Below are 17,745 nucleotides of genomic sequence, written 5' to 3'. Positions count from 1 at the left end.
GCAAACTTCGGCCCTCCAGGTACTTTGGTTCAGCAGGCCCATTGACACGGGAAATTTTGTATTCCAGGGGTTTTGGACTCCATCTCCCAGAATCCCTGATCACTGTCTAAGTTAGTCGATGCTTCTGAGAGTTGAAATTCAAAACACCTGGAAGAAAAGTCCCACGCGCGGGAATCTGCGCATGTTCCTCCTTCTTAGCCCCTCCCTCTCTAGAGCGCTATGCAAATGAGGTGGGCGTGGTCTTTCCACTCGCATCACAACAGGTGCTGCGCGGGCGAGGCTCTGTCTGTGACGTCGCGTCCCCCGATTGGGCGCCGGGGACCCGGGGGGCGTGGCTCACCTGCAGGGTTCGGCAGCCACTGCCCTTCTCCGCCCAGTTGCCATCCTGGAAGCAGCGCTGTCGGGAGATCAGAGGATGCGGGCGGCGAGGGAAAGCGGGGGAGTCCTGTCGTGGGCCTTGGTGGCCCTGTTGATTCTGTTGGCCGGGGCGGAGTCCGTGCCAGGTGAGAGGGGACCCCTTTGCTTCCAATATGGCGAAGGGAGGCCGTTGGGCGTTGGATCTTCGTTGGCAATTTGTCATTCCTTCTGAGGGGACCTTTGAAACACACTAGTGATGTCAAGCTGAGCCTCTGAATCTCCCATTCAGCTGTTTCCTTTTTGGAAACACCCCCCTTTATTGAAATGGACCGGTCCTTGGGCGCTTGGGAAACGGGTTGGAAGCACCCATTTAGAGGCCTTTGGAGGGGGGAAGTTGACTTTCTTTGGAAACACCCCTCTTTATTGAAATGGGCCAGTCCACAGGCGCTTTGAAAAGGGAGTGGAAGCACCCATTTGGAGGCCTTGTTTGGGGGGGGGGGGGGATTTGGATTTGTTCAGATTTGGAAGAAAAATGGCCCCTAAAGATAGGATTGTGGGCTTAGTGCAAGCATGGGCAAACTTGGGCCCTCCAGGTGTTTTGGACTTCAACTCCCACCATTCCGCACAGCCTCCTGAAAAGGAAAAGGCCTGAGGGCTGTGAGGAATGGTGGGAGTTGAAGTCCAAAACACCTGGAGGGCCCAAGTTTGCCCATGCCTGGCTTAGTGGGTATGCTGGTTGTTGTTTGCCCTGAACCCATTTGTGTTTAGAAACCTGACTGAACCAGTTTGGGGCTGGAAGAGGAGAAAGAGACACCCCCCCCCCCAAAAAAAAAGGAGTGGAGGAGAGTTCAAACTAGCCATAGTGTGATGTCATTGCATTGTGCTTTGGGCAACAATATGTGGAGCGGCTGATCAGAGAAATTGGGAGGGGGGACACTCTTCATTGAGTTGGGAGGAACCACCAAGGCCATCCAATCCAACCACTATTTCATCACAATCTAAGGACTGTTGTCGAAGGCTTTCATGGCCAGAATGATTCACTGGATTGCTGTGAGTTTTCCGGGCTGTATGGCCATGTTCCAGAAGCATTCTGTCCCGACATTCGCCTACATCTATGGCAGGCATTCTCAGAGGTTGTGAGGTCTGATGGAACCTAGACAAGGGAGGTTTATATATCTGTGAGATAATGTCCAGGGTGGGAGAAAGAACTCTTGTATGTTTGAGGGAAGTGTGCATGACCACCTTAAATAGCATTGGAATAGCTGTGCAGCTTCAAAGCCTGGCTGCTTCCTGCCTGGGGGGAATCATAGAGTTGGAAGAGACCTTATGGGCCATCCAATCCAACCCCCTGCCAAGAAGCAGAAAATCACATTCCAAGCACCCCCGACACAATTCTTTGTTGGGAGGTGTTAGCTGGCCCTGATTGTTTCTTGTCTGGCATTCCCGTCTTCTGAGTGTTGTTCTTTATTTACTTTCATGATTATGTGCAGAGTGCAGTCTACTAAGACTCCTAAATCTTAGTATTTAGGGAGTTTTTGGTGTGTTGCTCCCAAGAGCAGAAGGGTGGGCAGGCCCACATTTGGACTCCTGCGTTGCCCAGAAAGCCTCTGTAGAAGGGGAGGTATTGCTGTCGAGTACATGTTGTCCTTCCTGGTTTCTCAAAACTGCGTGCCAACCCTTGTGTCAGCTTGTCCCAATTTTAGTGCCAGTATTACTGGAAGGGGAAGGGCAAGCTGCTCCTCTTAGCACCCCCCATTGCAGTGTTTTGGCCCATTATGCCACAGGTTAGAAAAGGCTTATTCTAAGAGGGAGTGCCACTCAATCAGCCTCAGGCAGTGGCTTGAGTTGAGAAGCTGAAATTGCCTTTAACAATGGAAGCAGAGGAGGAAATAGTGCATGTTTACTCATGGCTAAAGGTGTGTGGGTGGGGAGAGCTGCAAATCAAGGCCCAGAGTGTAGGAGTGAAATCGGAGTTACTAAAGGAATTCTTCCTGTCCAGAATGGAGCGGGGAGATCCCTCTCAGGCCTGAAGGTCTCACTGAAGTACCAAGTTGGCAATTTCAGGTGGCAAACCAAGCTGTTTTCATTTAATTCCCTCTACCAAGTTGCTAGTTAAGGTAAAGGTTTTCCCCTGACGTTAAGTCCAGTCGTGACCGACTCTGGGGGTTGGTGCTCATCTCCATTTCCAAGCTGAAGAGCCGGCGTTGTCCATAGACACCTCCAAGGTCATGTGGCCGGCATGACTGCATGGAGCGCCATTACCTTCCTGCCAGAGCAGTACCTATTGATATACTCACATTTGCATGTTTTCGAACTGCTAGGTTGGCAGGAGCTGGGGCTAACAGCGGGCACTCATTCCACTCCAGGGATTTGAACCTGGGGCCTTTAGGTCTGCAAGTTCAGCAGCTCAGCGCTTTAACACACTGCGCCACCACCATGTTCCAGCATGTATCTGACCTGAAGGGAGGTAATCTGCATTGCCTATGGATGGTGAATGGTGGACGATTATGCCAGGTTTAGTGAGTCATAAAGTCATAGAGTTGGAAGAGACCCCAAGGGCCATCTAGACCAACTCCCAGCCATGTGGGAAAAGCACAATTAAAGTATCCCCGACAATTGGCCAGCCAGCCTTTGTTTAAAAGCCTCCAAGGAAGGAGCTTCCACCACACCCTTCCACTGTTTAAACAGCTCTTACAGTTAGAAAGTTACTCTTAATGATCAGCGGAATCTCCTTTCCTATCATTTGAACCCATTTCTCCATTGAGTCCTAGTTTCCAGGGCAGCAGAAAACAAGTCTGCTCCCTCTTCCTTATGGCAGCCTTTTCAGATATTTAAACATGGCAATCATGTCTCCTCTCAACCTTTTCTTCTGCAAGCTGAACAGACCAGCTCTTTAAGCCACTCCTCAGAGAGATTCACAGTCTCCAGACCTTTGTCATGTATCCCTTGTTTTGGTGGACTTTCATAGAGGTTGAGATGGCATGGCTTTTTCTGGGATGAGGAGGATGCTGCTCTCCCACTGAACCAACACAGTGCTTTAGATGCGGAGTGAAACCTGCTTGAACTGGGTTGGGCCACCTTCCCCAAACTGGTTCTACCTGTTTGCCCTGATGGCTGCCTCCGGCTGAGTCAACAACAAGCACAACAAGCGACAGCAGTGCTAGAAAGGGATTAGGCACATAGGGATGGCCAAGACCCAGACATCCTTGTGGGGAGTCGGTTTGTCTGACACTAGCATGACCTCTTTTGCTTTCTTTCACATCCCTTTATCCTTCCCAAATGTGCAAAGAGACATAACTGGGACCCAATAATAGGGCTTCCCTGGTAAGATTTGTTCAGAAAGCCTCTGGGTTGAGAGAGTATGACTTGCTCAAAGTCATCCAGTTAGCTTCCATGGCTGAGCAGGGATTTGAACCCTGAGCTCCAAAGTCGTAGCCCAATGCTCAAGCCACTGCAAAATTCTTTCTCATTTGTTTCATTACGTTAGATTTGATTAGTGTTATTTTAAGCCATACCACTCTGGATGAACATATATGTTACATTTTAGTCCTTGCTCAATTTTTATGTGTTTCTGTTATTTTATTACAATTGCAAACTTTTTTGGGAGATACATTTGTTACTTTATGCTACTTAGTATATTTGAAAGTTGCTTATTAAATGTTCACTATCATTTCCTAACATATGGAAGGTAGATTTTGCCTAAGGGAGGGAATAGGATGAGGTGGAATTTACCTGTTACCAAAAATGATGACAAAATGGTTGATGACCAATAGACAGGAAATGGGTCTTCTTTGGGCAGCTTTACCATGTATGAGTCTGGCTTTATGACGCATGTAAAAACGTTGGGAGTGAGAAGGTATTTTTGCTGTGTTAATCAAACAGTCCTCAGGCACCTTAAAAGGTTAAATGTTTCCATTCACCTACAGTTTAGATGTACTGTATATCTAATGAAATGGGATGTACGTAGTCCTCAAAGACTTGTGCTAAATGAAACCTGCTAGCCTTTAAGGTGCCACAAGGCTCCTTTTTCCTTTTTGTTATATATGTAAAAAACAAAACAAAAACCCTTAAGCCGCAGTGACTATACTATGTTTCCCAAGGATGGGCACCTACTCTCTTTAAGTGAGTCAAAATCCAGTTCGGTAGGTCACAATTGCTTCAGGAAACAACCTGGAGGCAGTGAGAGTTTTGTGACCTTTCCACAAATCCTTTAGTTAAGCAGCTGCCTCCACAAAGCAATAACAGCCCAGCCACACCTAAAAGACAGACACTGGGTAATATATGATAGCACGGCTTTTCTGGGCTAGAGTCCAATTCATCACAAAAGAGCCTGGGAGAGCACTCTGCCACAATGAATCCCTTATTTCAGCTTTCCAAACGTTGCATGTTGGTGACATGCTTTTTAGACCTGCATCCTTTTGCGACACAGTCATTCTGTTTAGCAAGCTGGCGGTTAAACCAACTTTTAATAAGCTTTTTATACAATATATAATATAAATTTCATATAGTGTTTAAATGAGATTTGGAATTTTCTCCTTTATACTTCTTATGTACTACAATTGATTCTTGCATAGTTCCCTCTATAGCCCCTCCATGGGGTTCCTCACAAACATCATTGTCAACAGATGATATGATTGATTGATTGAGAGATAGAGAGAGTAGATAGATAGATGTGGTTGAGAGAGAGAAAGAGAGTAGATAGATGTGGTTGAGAGAGAGAGATGACTGATATATTGTAGAGTAAAAACAGAGTGAAGTGCATCAAAATACATATTTTTCCTTGATTCAACATCTCCCATTATCCCAGATCAAATATACTCTCTCAAGACCTGGTTTATCTACCTTCTCATTTTTCTCCTCACTCATCCTCCTTTTTTCCTCTTCTCCCTCAAACAAATTATCTGTTTTTCAAATTGAGCCTTATATGCCCCAAACCTAAATACCTTGAAGATAGCAGATCCCATCTAATTTTGAAAGCAGAACCAGGCAGGGTTGGTACTTGGATGAGAGACCTTTAAGGAACGGCAGGTATTGTAGAATATATTTCAAAGGACGATGAGCTACTTCTGAGTATTTCTGAATAAATAAAAGCCTTTGAAATTAATGGGGTTACCATAAATCAGTAAATGCCTTGGCAGCACATAGGCCTTGGCCATATCCTAGTAGGTCAGATTGGTAAAGCGCAGCCCTAGGGCCACAAGGATTGAGGAGGAGGGGGTCAAAATAAGGACATTGCCCCTTCAAATAAGAGTTCTGTCTGCCAATGAAATTTTATTTCAGTCCCCAAGTATCTAGCATTGCAAAATGTGAGACGGTGAGAGTTGACATCTACAACTCTTACATGTGCTGTGTTTGCTTTCCCTCTGTGACTTTGCAAGATCCTTTATAGTTATTTTGGTTGCCTAAATTTATATTTCTCAGTGGAAGGAATTTTTTCCCTGGGTGGCATTTTGGAGAGATACAATAGACTCAGTTTGGCCCTATCCTTAGTTATACTTTTAAAGAAATCAGAAGTCTCCCTATCACCTTAGGCCTGGAAGATGTATTTCCCTTTTACAAAGGGCATGGGAATTGTCCTACATTTCTTTTGTCCTTCTCTGCTACATGAAGCAAGGTACTTCTTCACAAAAGTAGGCAAAGGGGGTGGTTGTGATGTGGAGGGAACATGTTTTTCTGTTGGAATAGTCCTAAGCATTTCCAGAGGAAGTTTGTTTGTGTCCCAACTCCTGGCCCAGCCTCCAGCTTCCCTTTGACCTAGGTGAAGAGGCTTCGCCCCACATTGCTATGCAGTCTGAAATGTTGTCACTTGCTGCAAGACATCCCACTTGGCTGTTGCGCTCAGGGAAAACCTCCCCTGTCCTCTTTAAGGGAATCTTTCTGTCCGGCTGAACAAACAGAGTTAACTGGCTTGATGGTTAGGATTACAGTGTAGATCAGGCATGGACAAATTTTGGCTTTCCAGGAGTTTTGGACTTCCAACTCCCACAATTCCTAAACCTAGTAAGATATCTGGGACTTCTGAGAGTTAAAGTCCAAAACACCTGGAGGGCCAAAGTTTGCCCATGCCTGGTGGATCGGTCCCTCATTTTCCTAAGTGACCCTTGGGTGGGTTGGTCATCTAGGAGCTAAATAGTCATATTAGGATTCATTAGTTTTATGCAGGCAAAAGCATGTGAAGGGAATTCCCCAATTATTACTTTTATTATCTTTTAAAAGATGAACATCTAAAACTATGTGCTCTGACCTGAATTACCAGTTGCTTCTCCCCAGTGTCTACATGTGGTTCTATTTGTGGCTCAACTACTCAGCCTCCTTCTCATAGGCTCCCTCCTTGCTTTCAGAGAATTGCCACTTGCCTAAAGTTGTGGGCCGATGCCGGGCTTCCTTCCCAAGGTGGTGGTACAATGCCACCAGCCAGACGTGCCAGAGATTCATCTTTGGAGGTTGTAGAGGCAATTCCAACAACTTTCTGTCTGAAGAAGAGTGCAAGAAGGGTTGTGCCACAGGTGAGTAGGTTGATTGGGGAGACAGGACCAAAATATACTAATAGTGATCATGTGTATCTAGTACACCTGAAATTCTGCCTTTGTCAAGAACCTATTCCTTGTAACCAAACAATAATTGCTGCCACCTTTGAAACCTCTCATATTTACACATTCTTGTGGTGGTTTTACAATGATGGAGTATTTCAGAGAGGTTTCAATAGTAGAATTGTCATATCATGGAGTTGAAAGAGACCCCCAAGGGCCATCTAATCCAACCCTCTGCCATGTAGGAATACACAAAACATTCCTGAAGGATGCCCATCCAGGCACTGTTTAAAAACCTCAAAATGACATTCTGCCACACTTCAATGTTAAAGGAAGCACATTTCAATGTCAAACAGCTCTCTTATCATCAGGAAGTTGTTCATAAAGTTTCCTTGAAATTCCCACTCCCCCTGCTATTTGAATCCATTGCTCCATCTTCCTGGTCTCTAGAACAACAGAAAACAAGCTTGCCTCCACCTCATTTCTATACATAACTATCATATCCCCTCTCAACTGTCTCTTCTCCAAATTAAACTTCCCCAGCTCCCTAAGCCGCTCCTTGTAGGGATTGACTTCCAGACCTTTGACCATTTTAGTTGCCTTTCTTTGGATACATTTCAGCTTGTCAATATCCAATTAGAGAGGGGAGGGACAGCTTTGGCTTCCCCATGCTGAGGTTCTGCTTACTGCTATGTACTCATATATGAGTCAAGGGAAGGTTTGGGGGCCAAAATTATGGATTTTGATAGGACCCATGAGTAAGTTAAGAGATGCAGGGTGTCAGCACTACCTCAAGGGGTCAGTTTTAACTAAAATTGCTAGATTTATGAATGAATATATATATCTAGTAACTTCTGGGATCTGATCCTACATGCAGCGTCTCCTCCCTCCGTTCAAGAAATTAAACATGCAAAAGTCATGCAGCCGAAATGAGGCATTTATTTCCTCCAACCCACTTTCTCTTTTATATTCAGTGTCCAAAAGCCTGCTGTTTGTAGCATTGGATGCTTAAAGTATTTGGAACAGTGGGAAGCAAAATGAGGAAACTGTTTCTTTTTTGTTTGCGGAATCTTGGGTTTATGTTCAACTACAAACCCACTTTCACTTCCATGGCTGACTCTTTTGCCTCTGCAGAGAAACAAAGTTGAGCTGGTTTTTATTGCTTGGGGTCCTTTTGTAATGTGCAAGTGGCAGTCTTACGTTTCCCCATGCAGTTCTGGGATTTGCAGTGCCAGGAGTGGTATTTAGAAATCTCAGGCAGGGAATTCTAGTGCCTCACCAAGCTGCAACTCTCAGGATTCCACAGGATGCAACCATGGAATGATAACACTATAACTCTGCAGTGTGAAAGGCTCCCCTGATGATCACAGGTCTGTTTTGCAGAGCAATTTTCTGACTCGGGTTTGGGCACTTTTCTCTTTTTGTATGCATGCCTTTGATGCATTCTTTTTAGTTTATTAACTTTTAAAAAAGGAATGTCAGTGCTGATGAAATGTACTGGTGTCTTTGACATTAATAACAGCCCTATCAACCAAAAATATATTCTTAGTGCCTTGGTTTTTAAATCTGTCCCTGGGGTTATTTTGGCCACTGATTCAGAAAATTGCATTGGATGCCTTAGATACAGTTATCATGGTTTTCTATGGGTGAACAGGTGGCAACTGGTAGACTGCATATACTTTGTATCTCAAAAACTACTGATAGGGAAGAATTGGTGCCATTTTTGGAATCCGCTGATCAAACACACCCAGAAATAAGTCTGATACTTGAGGCACCAAAATGTGTGTTGGCCAATATAATCTAATCAGGCTAAGGGACATCTGACCTTGGACGTCTTCATCTGTGCTTGTCTCATATAGAATTTTTTGGCTTTCAGATGGAGATATCGAGGCACCTGTCACCCATGACGGACCAGCAGAAGAGATCATGACGTCCACCACTAAAGGTAGGCCCTCTCCATTGAGATGTTTGGAGGATGAAGGATGGAGAATCTAGAGAGGTTATGGGCTGATCATCCTGGAAGCTGAAAATTGCCTTCCTTTATGGGAATCCTGTTTACAGCCAACAGTGCCACTGGTTAACAAGAACAGCTGTCTGCTGTTATGGCTGTGATTCAGGGAAGGCAAAACCAAGTTTGGTAACTTGGAAGGATTTCCATTTAAGCCCCCCCGCCCCGCCCTGCCCCAAAAGTCGTGGGCTTGTTCACTGCAGTGATCAGGTTTTCCAGGGATGCTTAGTAGATTTTATCTCAGGCTTTGGGTGAGCTTAGAATATTACTTTTTAAAAGTTAAGGTGTTAGTTGTTTTTAAAGTTAAAAGTTACTTGCTCTTATTTTATTTAAGAAACTCCAAGAAACAGCCTTGGAAGTGTAGCCAACATCCTTTATGATGGTCTGTGTTATGTAACTATATACATATTATTTTGCTGAACAGCAGAGTGGCTGGGAAACACTGTTAGTGCATTGTAACAAGACTTTAGCAGGCATGTCACAAAGTGCCGAAGTCACTTTCAACACAAAGGATGAATATCTCTCCAGTTAGGGCCACTACTAATACAAACAGGGAAGATAGGGCCACAGAAAAGGGTCATTCCAAAAACCCAGCGGTTGGGGGCTCATTCCCTCGGTGCAATGGAACACCTGCACGTCCTAAACGATGTTTAGGAGACTTCGCATTTACTCCAACTCCGCTGTGCCCACAGGTTGGTGCTCAAAATCATACTCCCTCGGGCCTTGCGTCATTCCCTTTTCTGGAGGTGGTTCGAACATCGGGTACCTAACTGACACTACAGACGAACCCAGAACTGGGAGGACGATCCCAGTAATCATCGGGAGAGGGATATATGAGAATGATAACATGCTGGTCTCTAAAAAGAGACAAAGTCAGTGACAGATTCGGCCTTCATCTGTCCTACGTGATATTTCCAAGTGTGATAACAGTGGTCCTAAGTCAAGTGCCAGAGTGAGGTCGAGTCGATTGGAAACTCGTTCTTTTTCCAACTTGCGTTCCATCCCTAGGCATACGGCCGAGAAGGTGCTACCAACGCCCCTCCTGTCCCTGCTACTATTCAATGCTAGGTCTATTGTCAACAAAACTGCTACCCTCTCTGACTTTATTCTCGATCAAGCAGCGGACCTGGTTTGTATTACAGAGACCTGGATCCGTGAGGGTGATAACATTCCCTCACATGAACTGACACTTCCAGATATTTCAACAGCCACGGAGTGGGGGTCGGGGTGGAGGGGTAGCAATACTCTCCTGTGATTATTTTAACATCAAAGCTATTCCAACTCCAAAGATAGCTGGTATTGAGTGTGTTGGTGTGGTCCTGGCTAGCAGGGAATCCCTAGCCATTCTTGTAGTTTACCACACGCCTGGGTCTCCGGGAGAGAGTCTGCTGAATTTATTAGATCTTGTGGCGGACTGGGTCCTCAAGACTTATTGTTCTGGGTGACTTTAATGTACATGTCGAGGCACTGCCATCTTCATCTGTGACTAAGGACCTAGTACCAACCTTTGAAGCTCTGGGGCTCTCACTACTCAAGACTCGCCCTACTCATCGGGCCGGCCACACTCTGGACCTGATTTTTAATATCGGAGTACGAACATCTCTATCTGCGGTAATTGATGTTCCCTGGTCTGATCACGCTGTCCTGAAGGCCCGGATTGAGATTCCATCTCCTCCTCCCCATCCTGCCACACCAATCTTTGCTCGGTCTAGGAGACTCATGGAACCTGCTAGGTTCTTGAATGCCCTTGAGGGCCTGGGAACTGTGTGCATCACTCTCAATGAGCTAGTCAACACCTGGAATGTCAGTTTGTTGGCTGCCTTGGATGAGATTGCCCCCAGACGCCTCCTTCGCCCTCACCTGAATCGCTCCCCCTGGTACACTAATGAGCTACGGACGATGAAGCAAGCACGAAAGCGGCTGGAACATCGGTGGCGACGGAAACCCGACGAGGTGTCACTGTCAGCTTTCAAGGCTTTTCACAGGTCCTACGAATCAGCCGTCAAGGATGCTAAAAAATCTTACAATTCCTCCTTAATAGCCTCTGCTAGATCGCGCCCAGCTCAAGTATTCAAAATTGTTCGTGCTTTGACCAGTCCGGCTTCCTTAGTCCAAAACTCAGCAACCACGGCTCTTACAGCAGAGGCATTCCAGAAGTTTTTCACTGATAAAATCACTGTGCTTCGGCAGGAACTGCCCCCTACAGTTGATACCTTGAGTGAGCTTGAGACTTTGTGGCCGCTTAGTGGGCCTATCTTTGACCGATTTACTCCGCTTGACAGGGAAGATGTCACCTGTTCCCTTGATCCGTGTCCCTCTTGGTTGGTGAAGAGCTGCCTGGAAGGTCTACTCGATCCGTTGAGTAATATAGTCAATGGCTCTCTTGAACAGGGGGTCTTCCCAGACAACCTAAAAGAGGCAAGGGTTCGTCCCTTGCTAAAGAAGCCTAGCTTGGATCCCATGACCCTTGCTAACTATCGTCCTGTCTCCAACCTACCTTTCTTGGGTAAGATGATAGAGCGAGCTGTACTAGGACAATTGCAACAATTTCTGGATGATACAGCCGGCCTGGACCCTTTCCATTCAGGCTTCCGCCCTGGCCATGGGACGGAGACAGTCCTGGTTGCCATTACAGATGAACTTTGTCGCCAGTCTGATAGCGGCGGATCAGCACTACTGGTACTTCTCGACCTTACTGCAGTGTTTGAAACCGTTGATTACGATCTAATGATTCACCGTCTCGCCATGTCTGGTGTTCGCGGTCAGGCCCTCAATTGGTTCAACTCATTTCTGCGAAACCGGAGCCAATGCGTGGAGTATATGGATAAAGTCTCTGACAGATCTCCCCTCCTATGTGGGGTACCCCAAGGTGCAATTCTCTCCCCTCTTCTCTTCAACATCTACGTTAGACCCCTTGCTAGTTTGGTTCGGAGTTTCAGCCTAGACTGCTATCAATATGCGGACGACACCCAACTCCTTCTGCGCTTGGAGCCTGGGGCAACGTCAATACCAGACAATTTCACCTTATGTCTGGAGGCTCTGTCGAACTGGCTACGTGCTAGTAGACTGAAGGTGAACTCGGCGAAGACCGAGATTCTCTGGCATGGCCGTTCGACTGGTCTGACCCACTTGCTACCCACCTTCGATGGTGCTGCCCTAGCTCCTTCGCCTACCATTAAGAGCCTGGGTGTCGTTTTAGATTCACAGCTGACAATGGAAGCTCAGGTCGCTGCTGCCAGCAAACAGGCCTTTTTCCACCTATGACAAGCGAGGCAACTGGCACCCTATCTATCTGATGAGGCGCTGGCAACAGTCATCCATGCTACGGTCACGTCTAGGCTGGACTATTGCAACGCCCTATATGTTGGCCTTCTGATGTCCATGACCCGAAAGCTCCATATTGTTCAGAATGCGGCAGCCAGGCTACTCACAAGAACACCCATGAAATGCCACATAACACCAGTGCTGCAGCATCTGCATTGGCTCCCAACTGATTACCATGGTCTATATAAGATGCTAGTTCTGACCTTTAAAACTCTTTACAGCCAGGGCCCATCGTACCTTAGGGATCGTCTCTCCTTCTCCCATCATTGGAGGTCGCAACGACCATCCCAACGCGACTTACTTTATATACTGGGTCCTAGAGAAGTGTACTTGGAAAGGACCAGACACAGAGCTTTTTCTGTTTCTGCCCCTGCCTTATGGAATGCCTTGCCGCCCTATATGAGAGCCATGCGTGAGTTAGGGCCTTTTACCCTAGCACTCAAGACCTGGCTCTTTACTAGAGCTTTTAATCTATGTTAATTTTATTAATATTTTTATGTATGTATTTTTATCCTTTACAATTTTATCTTGTAAATCGCCTAGAGCATCGTGGATGGAGGGCGATTAATAAGTAATTAAATGATGATGATGATGATCTCACCGTGCCTTTTTCATTTCTCTGGCTTCTCTATGGAGTAACATAACATTCTTTATGGAACGGCGGAGTTGTGATTGAGTCACAGATTCAATCAACCACAGCTTGAGAATATTTTTTAAAAACAAAATACAAATTTTAAAAAACAAAACTTAATTTTGCCATTTTATATAAGGGATGTCATTTTGCTACACCATTGTACGCAATGGGGCTTCAGCATCCATGGATTTTGGTATCCACAGAGTGTCCTGGAACCAAACCCCATCTGATACTAAGGGTCTATTATACTTGTTGCAGCAATGAATAGCCACATTGCCAGTGAGTGTGTTATAAACAGCATGCAATTATATCCCTATTTTCCCCAACATCAGAACTCTCTGAAGGGTAACAGTTATTTGTAGAACATTATTTTCAAGCCCTAGTCTTTTTTTAAAGGTCATTTTGAATTTTACCTATTTGCAAGTGTGCTCTTACAAAACAGCAAACACACAGAATACAATGCAGTCTTTTCGATGGTGGTTGTTCACCCATATCTTTGCCAAAATGGGTTCCAGACAGTTCTGCCTTCTCTCCCTAACAGCTATATCCAGATCTGGTCGCCGTCACGAACCGGGAGACGACAGAGTTGGCTTTGAAGGTAATTTGCCCTGTTTCTCTCTAAGATTAGTGGACAATGGACCATTGATGGGATAGTGGGAATATCTGTGTGAGGAAAAGGGGATTCGCATACTGCTCAGACACCCAAATCCATGGAGAATACATTCCTGAACTTACTGTAGAAACATGGGTAATATCTAACCTTATTGAGGACCTAGCAAATCCCTACATATGAAGACTCAGGTTTTACAGGGCCACTGAATGGTAACCTCTGGCCCCATTGATATAGCTAGTGAAGGCGATAGCTAATGTCTGATGGCTTCCTGCTCTTTCAGAGTTTTGTGCTGCACCCAAGGAGGTTGGTCACTGCCGTGCTTCCTTCCCACGATGGTACTTTGACACTGAGACACGGACATGCAAGATGTTCATCTATGGTGGCTGCGGAGGCAACAAGAACAACTACATTTTTGAGGAGCATTGCCTGAACCAGTGCTCTGGGAATGGAGGTAAGAGGAGGGAGATGCTAAGACCCAAGGAGAATATTGGCAAATTGGAAGGCAGCTAGATGTGTAAGCGGGAATGCTTTTCTTCAGGAAAGCTCTGCCCCTATTCCATGAAACAAAGGAAGATTGGTGTAGTTACTGGCTTTTCTCCTTCAAAGAGTGGGCCAACTTCGGGCCTCCAGGCATGGAGGCCAACTTCGGGCCTCCAGGTGTTTTGGACTTCAACTCCTCCCCTCCCCCTATTCCTAACAACCTCAGGCCCTTTTCTTTCCCCCCTCAGCCTCTTAAACCCACGCCTGGTCTATGCACACCATTCGTCTTTGTCAGTATTTGTTTGGGGCTCTAGTTTCTTCTTTTGAGCTCTTGAGAAAAGCAGTCTGGTAAACTCTACATTTGCACCCCTCAAAAATTCTTCCTTGCATTTTTAGATATCATTAATGAACCCCTGGGTCCAGACTCATCGTCCCACTACTTCCCAGGTCCCTTGATTCACTCCACCAGAGGTAGGTGGCATTTCCAAAGGAAAAAAAGAGCTGCAGGGTGGAATGGGGAGCAGAAAGGTTGGAATATGGAGGGAAGGCATAAATATTCCAGCATAATTTCAATGGAAAATAAGACTTAGGCTTATGGTCCCTTTTCCCTCTTTATGAAGGCAGAGTTGGCCCTCCGCATTCATGGGCTTAATTTTAGGGATTTGATTATTCACAAATTTGATTAATATGTTTTCATCTGGGGATTTCTATGTTCTCCAGCATGGCTCCCTGGACAACATCTGTTGGGCATTGACCATGTAGTCCAGGCATGGGCAAACTTCAGCCATAGAGAATATTGTCCAACACACTTGCAGGTGTTTTGGACTTTCCTACTGGCTATTAGGAATTGTGGGAGTTGAAATCCAAAACACCTGGAGGGCCGAAGTTTGCCCATGCCTGATATAGTAACATAGTCATGCCTGATATAGTCCTAGACATACTCAGGACTCAAGATTAGGAGAGAAATGTTCTCTTGGGTTAAAAAACATGAAACAAACATATTTTTGGGGTTTTTGTTTTTGTTTTTTGACTTTCATGAGGGTCCAATGCCCGTAACCCCCAGTAAAAATTGAGAGCCAACTGTGTGACACATCTTAACTGTCAGAGTTCTGTGTTGTTGAATCTTGCAACTCTCTGTTTAAAGGAGGCAATTAGAATTCCCAGCCAAAGAGCCCCACTGCCTCAGCAGATTAAAAATCCCTGCATTTCACAGGATGGAACCATGATAGATGAAGTGAAATAATACTGCTATAACCCTGTTGTGTGAATAAGGCTGTAGCTATCTGTGAGGAAGTTGGGAAATTTTCCAAACATAAACTAAAATAGTTCACCGAGAATGATTGGCCATGAAATGGACCTCACCATTAGGGCCATCCTTGTTCTGATGCCTGGATTCTCTCCCCTCTGCAGCAGTGGTTCTCGCAATTCTTCTGGCTGTCATGGCCGCCATTCTTCTGGGCTCCATGGTGTTCTTCTTCATCAAGCTCTGCCGGAGGAACCAGGACGGCACGCTGGAGAGGGTATGGAGCACCATGGATGACAAGGAGTCCTTGATGAACAACGCCTACACACTCTGAGCTCACACTCCTTGAGGACGCAGCTGGGGCTCCGGCTGCCTGTAAATAATACACAAGTGGGGGGAGGGACCCTCCTCACCACCTTGACTCATTCCTCTGTAGATCCATCTTTGTAGGAACACACTTAGATCATAAATCTATCCTAGGAGGGGCTCCTTCTTTCATAGCAATGACGACACTGCTCTTGTCTATCTAAGGGCTTGTTTGGTTTTCAGTAGAGTTTATGGTACATCCATCCCCAGAAGGATGCAGAGGTGGGGGGGGGGGCAGTCTTGTCTTCAGAGATTATTCACTTTAATCCCCTGTGGTTGTTTGGCTCCTTGTGGGAGGAAAGGACACACAATGGCTACAGCTGTAAAGCAGGTGGGATTTAATAGATGGCTGTGCCACTTTTCAACCCTTTTGTGATTTTGCTGCAGCCAGTCTTTGTAGCACACTCTTATTGAGACTGTATTTTCCCCACCCTGATAAGCAGAAAGAGTCTCCAGTTTTCCTCAACACTCCTTCCTTCCCTGTCTCCTTGGCTAGTATTTTGGTTGAACCTCTTGTGAACTTCCAGCTTCTCAGTCCACAGGACAGGGATTTGGATGCACAGGGAAATACAAATAGTACTTGGTGGATGTTTCTCCTTGTTTGCAACCATCTCTTCTGTCTTCCTCCACCCCTTGGCTTATACCTCTTGGGTGTTTTTTTGGGATCTGAAGCAGGCCTTCTCCTCAGGCTGAGTCTTGCTTGGAAAATCAAATGCATTTCAGTTTTGGAGCTCTTCTGCTGCTCTCTGATGACTATTTCAGTTGTTGGGGCAGCGGGGAGCTTTTTACTTCTGCCTTTAAGTCAAATCTCCATTGGCACAGTAGGCCTCTCCTGTCATGCCTCCGTCTCTGTCTGCACCGTTGTGCCTGCCTTGAGCGATACCCCTTTGCCTTCAAGGGAGAGAGAAGTTTTGATCTCCACCAAACATCCCTTCCTTGGGGCAGGGCCAGCAGAGGAGTTTCTGTGTGAGCAAGATAGAACTTGTGTAGCATTTAGTGGGTTTTTATACTTTTTAACAAAAATTGAAACTTGATTACGTTCAGTCTCTTTGGGAATTGTTCTCTTAATAATTGTAATTTTTTTTTTAAAAAAAGAAAAGATTGGAAGGACTGTCAATAAAACAGAATAAAAATGAAAGTTTTGTTGTGGTTTGAATTATTGAGTCAAGTGGTATGTTCAGCTGCAGCAGCCAAACACTTAAAGAAGACCACTTAAAAGAAATGATTGTGGCATAATGGATTGAGCATTGCAATTCGAAATGAGGGATCAACTCCCCACTCAGCCATGAAGACGGGAAACAGGTCACACTCTCTGTCCCCAACAACCCTGGGGCAGGGTCACCATTAGTCAGAAACAATGTGAAGGCACCTAACTTTCCACCTTGATACTTTCAAAGTTCATCCTCTAACTTTATCAAAGAGAGTAAGAGCCGCTGTAGCCGAATGAGTTAAACCCTTGTGCAGGCTGAACTGCTGACCTGAAGGTTGAGTTGCCAGCTAATCACCTCCCAACAAAGGATTCCCCCAGGCTTTGAAGCTGAAAGGCCATTCAATGCTAATCAAGGTGGCCTATTACAACCTTCAGACTTGCCTCAATCAGACAAGAGTTCTTTCTCCCACCCTGGATATATCAACCTCACTTACCTAGTTTACAACAGATGTCACAACCTCTGAGGATGCCTGCCATAGATGTGAGTGAAAAGTCAGAAGAGAATGCTTCTGGAACATGGCCATACAGCCCAGAAAACTCACAGCAGCCCAATTTATTCACATAGTCGCTCTGCCTCTTCAAGGTAGGAAAGAGCTTGGCAGGGGCAGTTGGTAAAACAAACAGCTTTTCAAGAGACGGGCAGAGCTACAGTTCCTGGATTAGTGTTTTTTTGTTTGTTTTTTTTTACATTGGGGAGAGAGGGCTGAGCTCTATCTGGCTCTTTCATATCCCCAGTAAAGAACAACAACAGCCCCTCAGCCTGATAGGATAGGTTTTGGAAAGCCAAAGGAATAAAGTTCAGCCATGCCCCTGGCTGTTGTGGAAAGCGTTAAGAGCTAGCTGTCCTTGTCCTCTCCTTGTTTGGCAAAGGCTTTGGGGTCCAGGGTACAAGCAGCACTGTGCATTCCTTGAGATCCCAAGGCTATTCAATGCTTATCAAGGTGGCCAATTGAAACACTCATTCCTGCCTCAAACAGACA

General features: G+C 45.6%; 1 protein-coding gene across 2 annotated transcripts; it reads left to right on the top strand.

Moving 5' to 3' along the window:
• The first annotated feature begins 237 nt into the window (after positions 1-237).
• Positions 238-16,693, top strand: spint2 (serine peptidase inhibitor, Kunitz type 2). 2 transcript variants are annotated; one of them, XM_062962231.1, is made up of 7 exons: positions 240-503; positions 6,699-6,863; positions 8,764-8,832; positions 13,395-13,451; positions 13,747-13,917; positions 14,343-14,417; positions 15,357-16,693. In XM_062962231.1, exons 1-7 carry the CDS (start codon positions 416-418, stop codon positions 15,521-15,523), a joined length of 792 nt encoding a protein of 263 aa, XP_062818301.1. In that variant the 5' UTR covers positions 240-415; the 3' UTR covers positions 15,524-16,693. The 2 variants fall into 2 exon arrangements, with proteins under 2 accessions (XP_062818302.1, XP_062818301.1); XM_062962232.1 differs by lacking the exon at positions 14,343-14,417 and having other exon boundaries at positions 238-503.
• The last annotated feature ends 1,052 nt before the right edge of the window (positions 16,694-17,745 follow it).

This window comes from Anolis carolinensis, unplaced genomic scaffold (assembly GCF_035594765.1).
Source record: "Anolis carolinensis isolate JA03-04 unplaced genomic scaffold, rAnoCar3.1.pri scaffold_10, whole genome shotgun sequence".
Lineage (NCBI taxonomy): Eukaryota > Metazoa > Chordata > Lepidosauria > Squamata > Dactyloidae > Anolis > Anolis carolinensis.
Note: the sequence above shows the minus strand (reverse complement) of the source record. Positions and strands in the feature narration are given on the sequence as shown.

Bases quoted from the DNA above. Each gene is read 5' to 3' on its own strand.
- spint2 (XM_062962231.1), top strand. From the start codon at position 416: ATGCGGGCGGCGAGGGAAAGCGGGGGAGTCCTGTCGTGGGCCTTGGTG. The intron at 8,833-13,394 runs GTAGGCCCTCTC...TCTCCCTAACAG, and splicing joins CATGACGTCCACCACTAAAG to CTATATCCAGATCTGGTCGC. The intron at 13,918-14,342 runs GTAAGAGGAGGG...TTGCATTTTTAG, and splicing joins CCAGTGCTCTGGGAATGGAG to ATATCATTAATGAACCCCTG.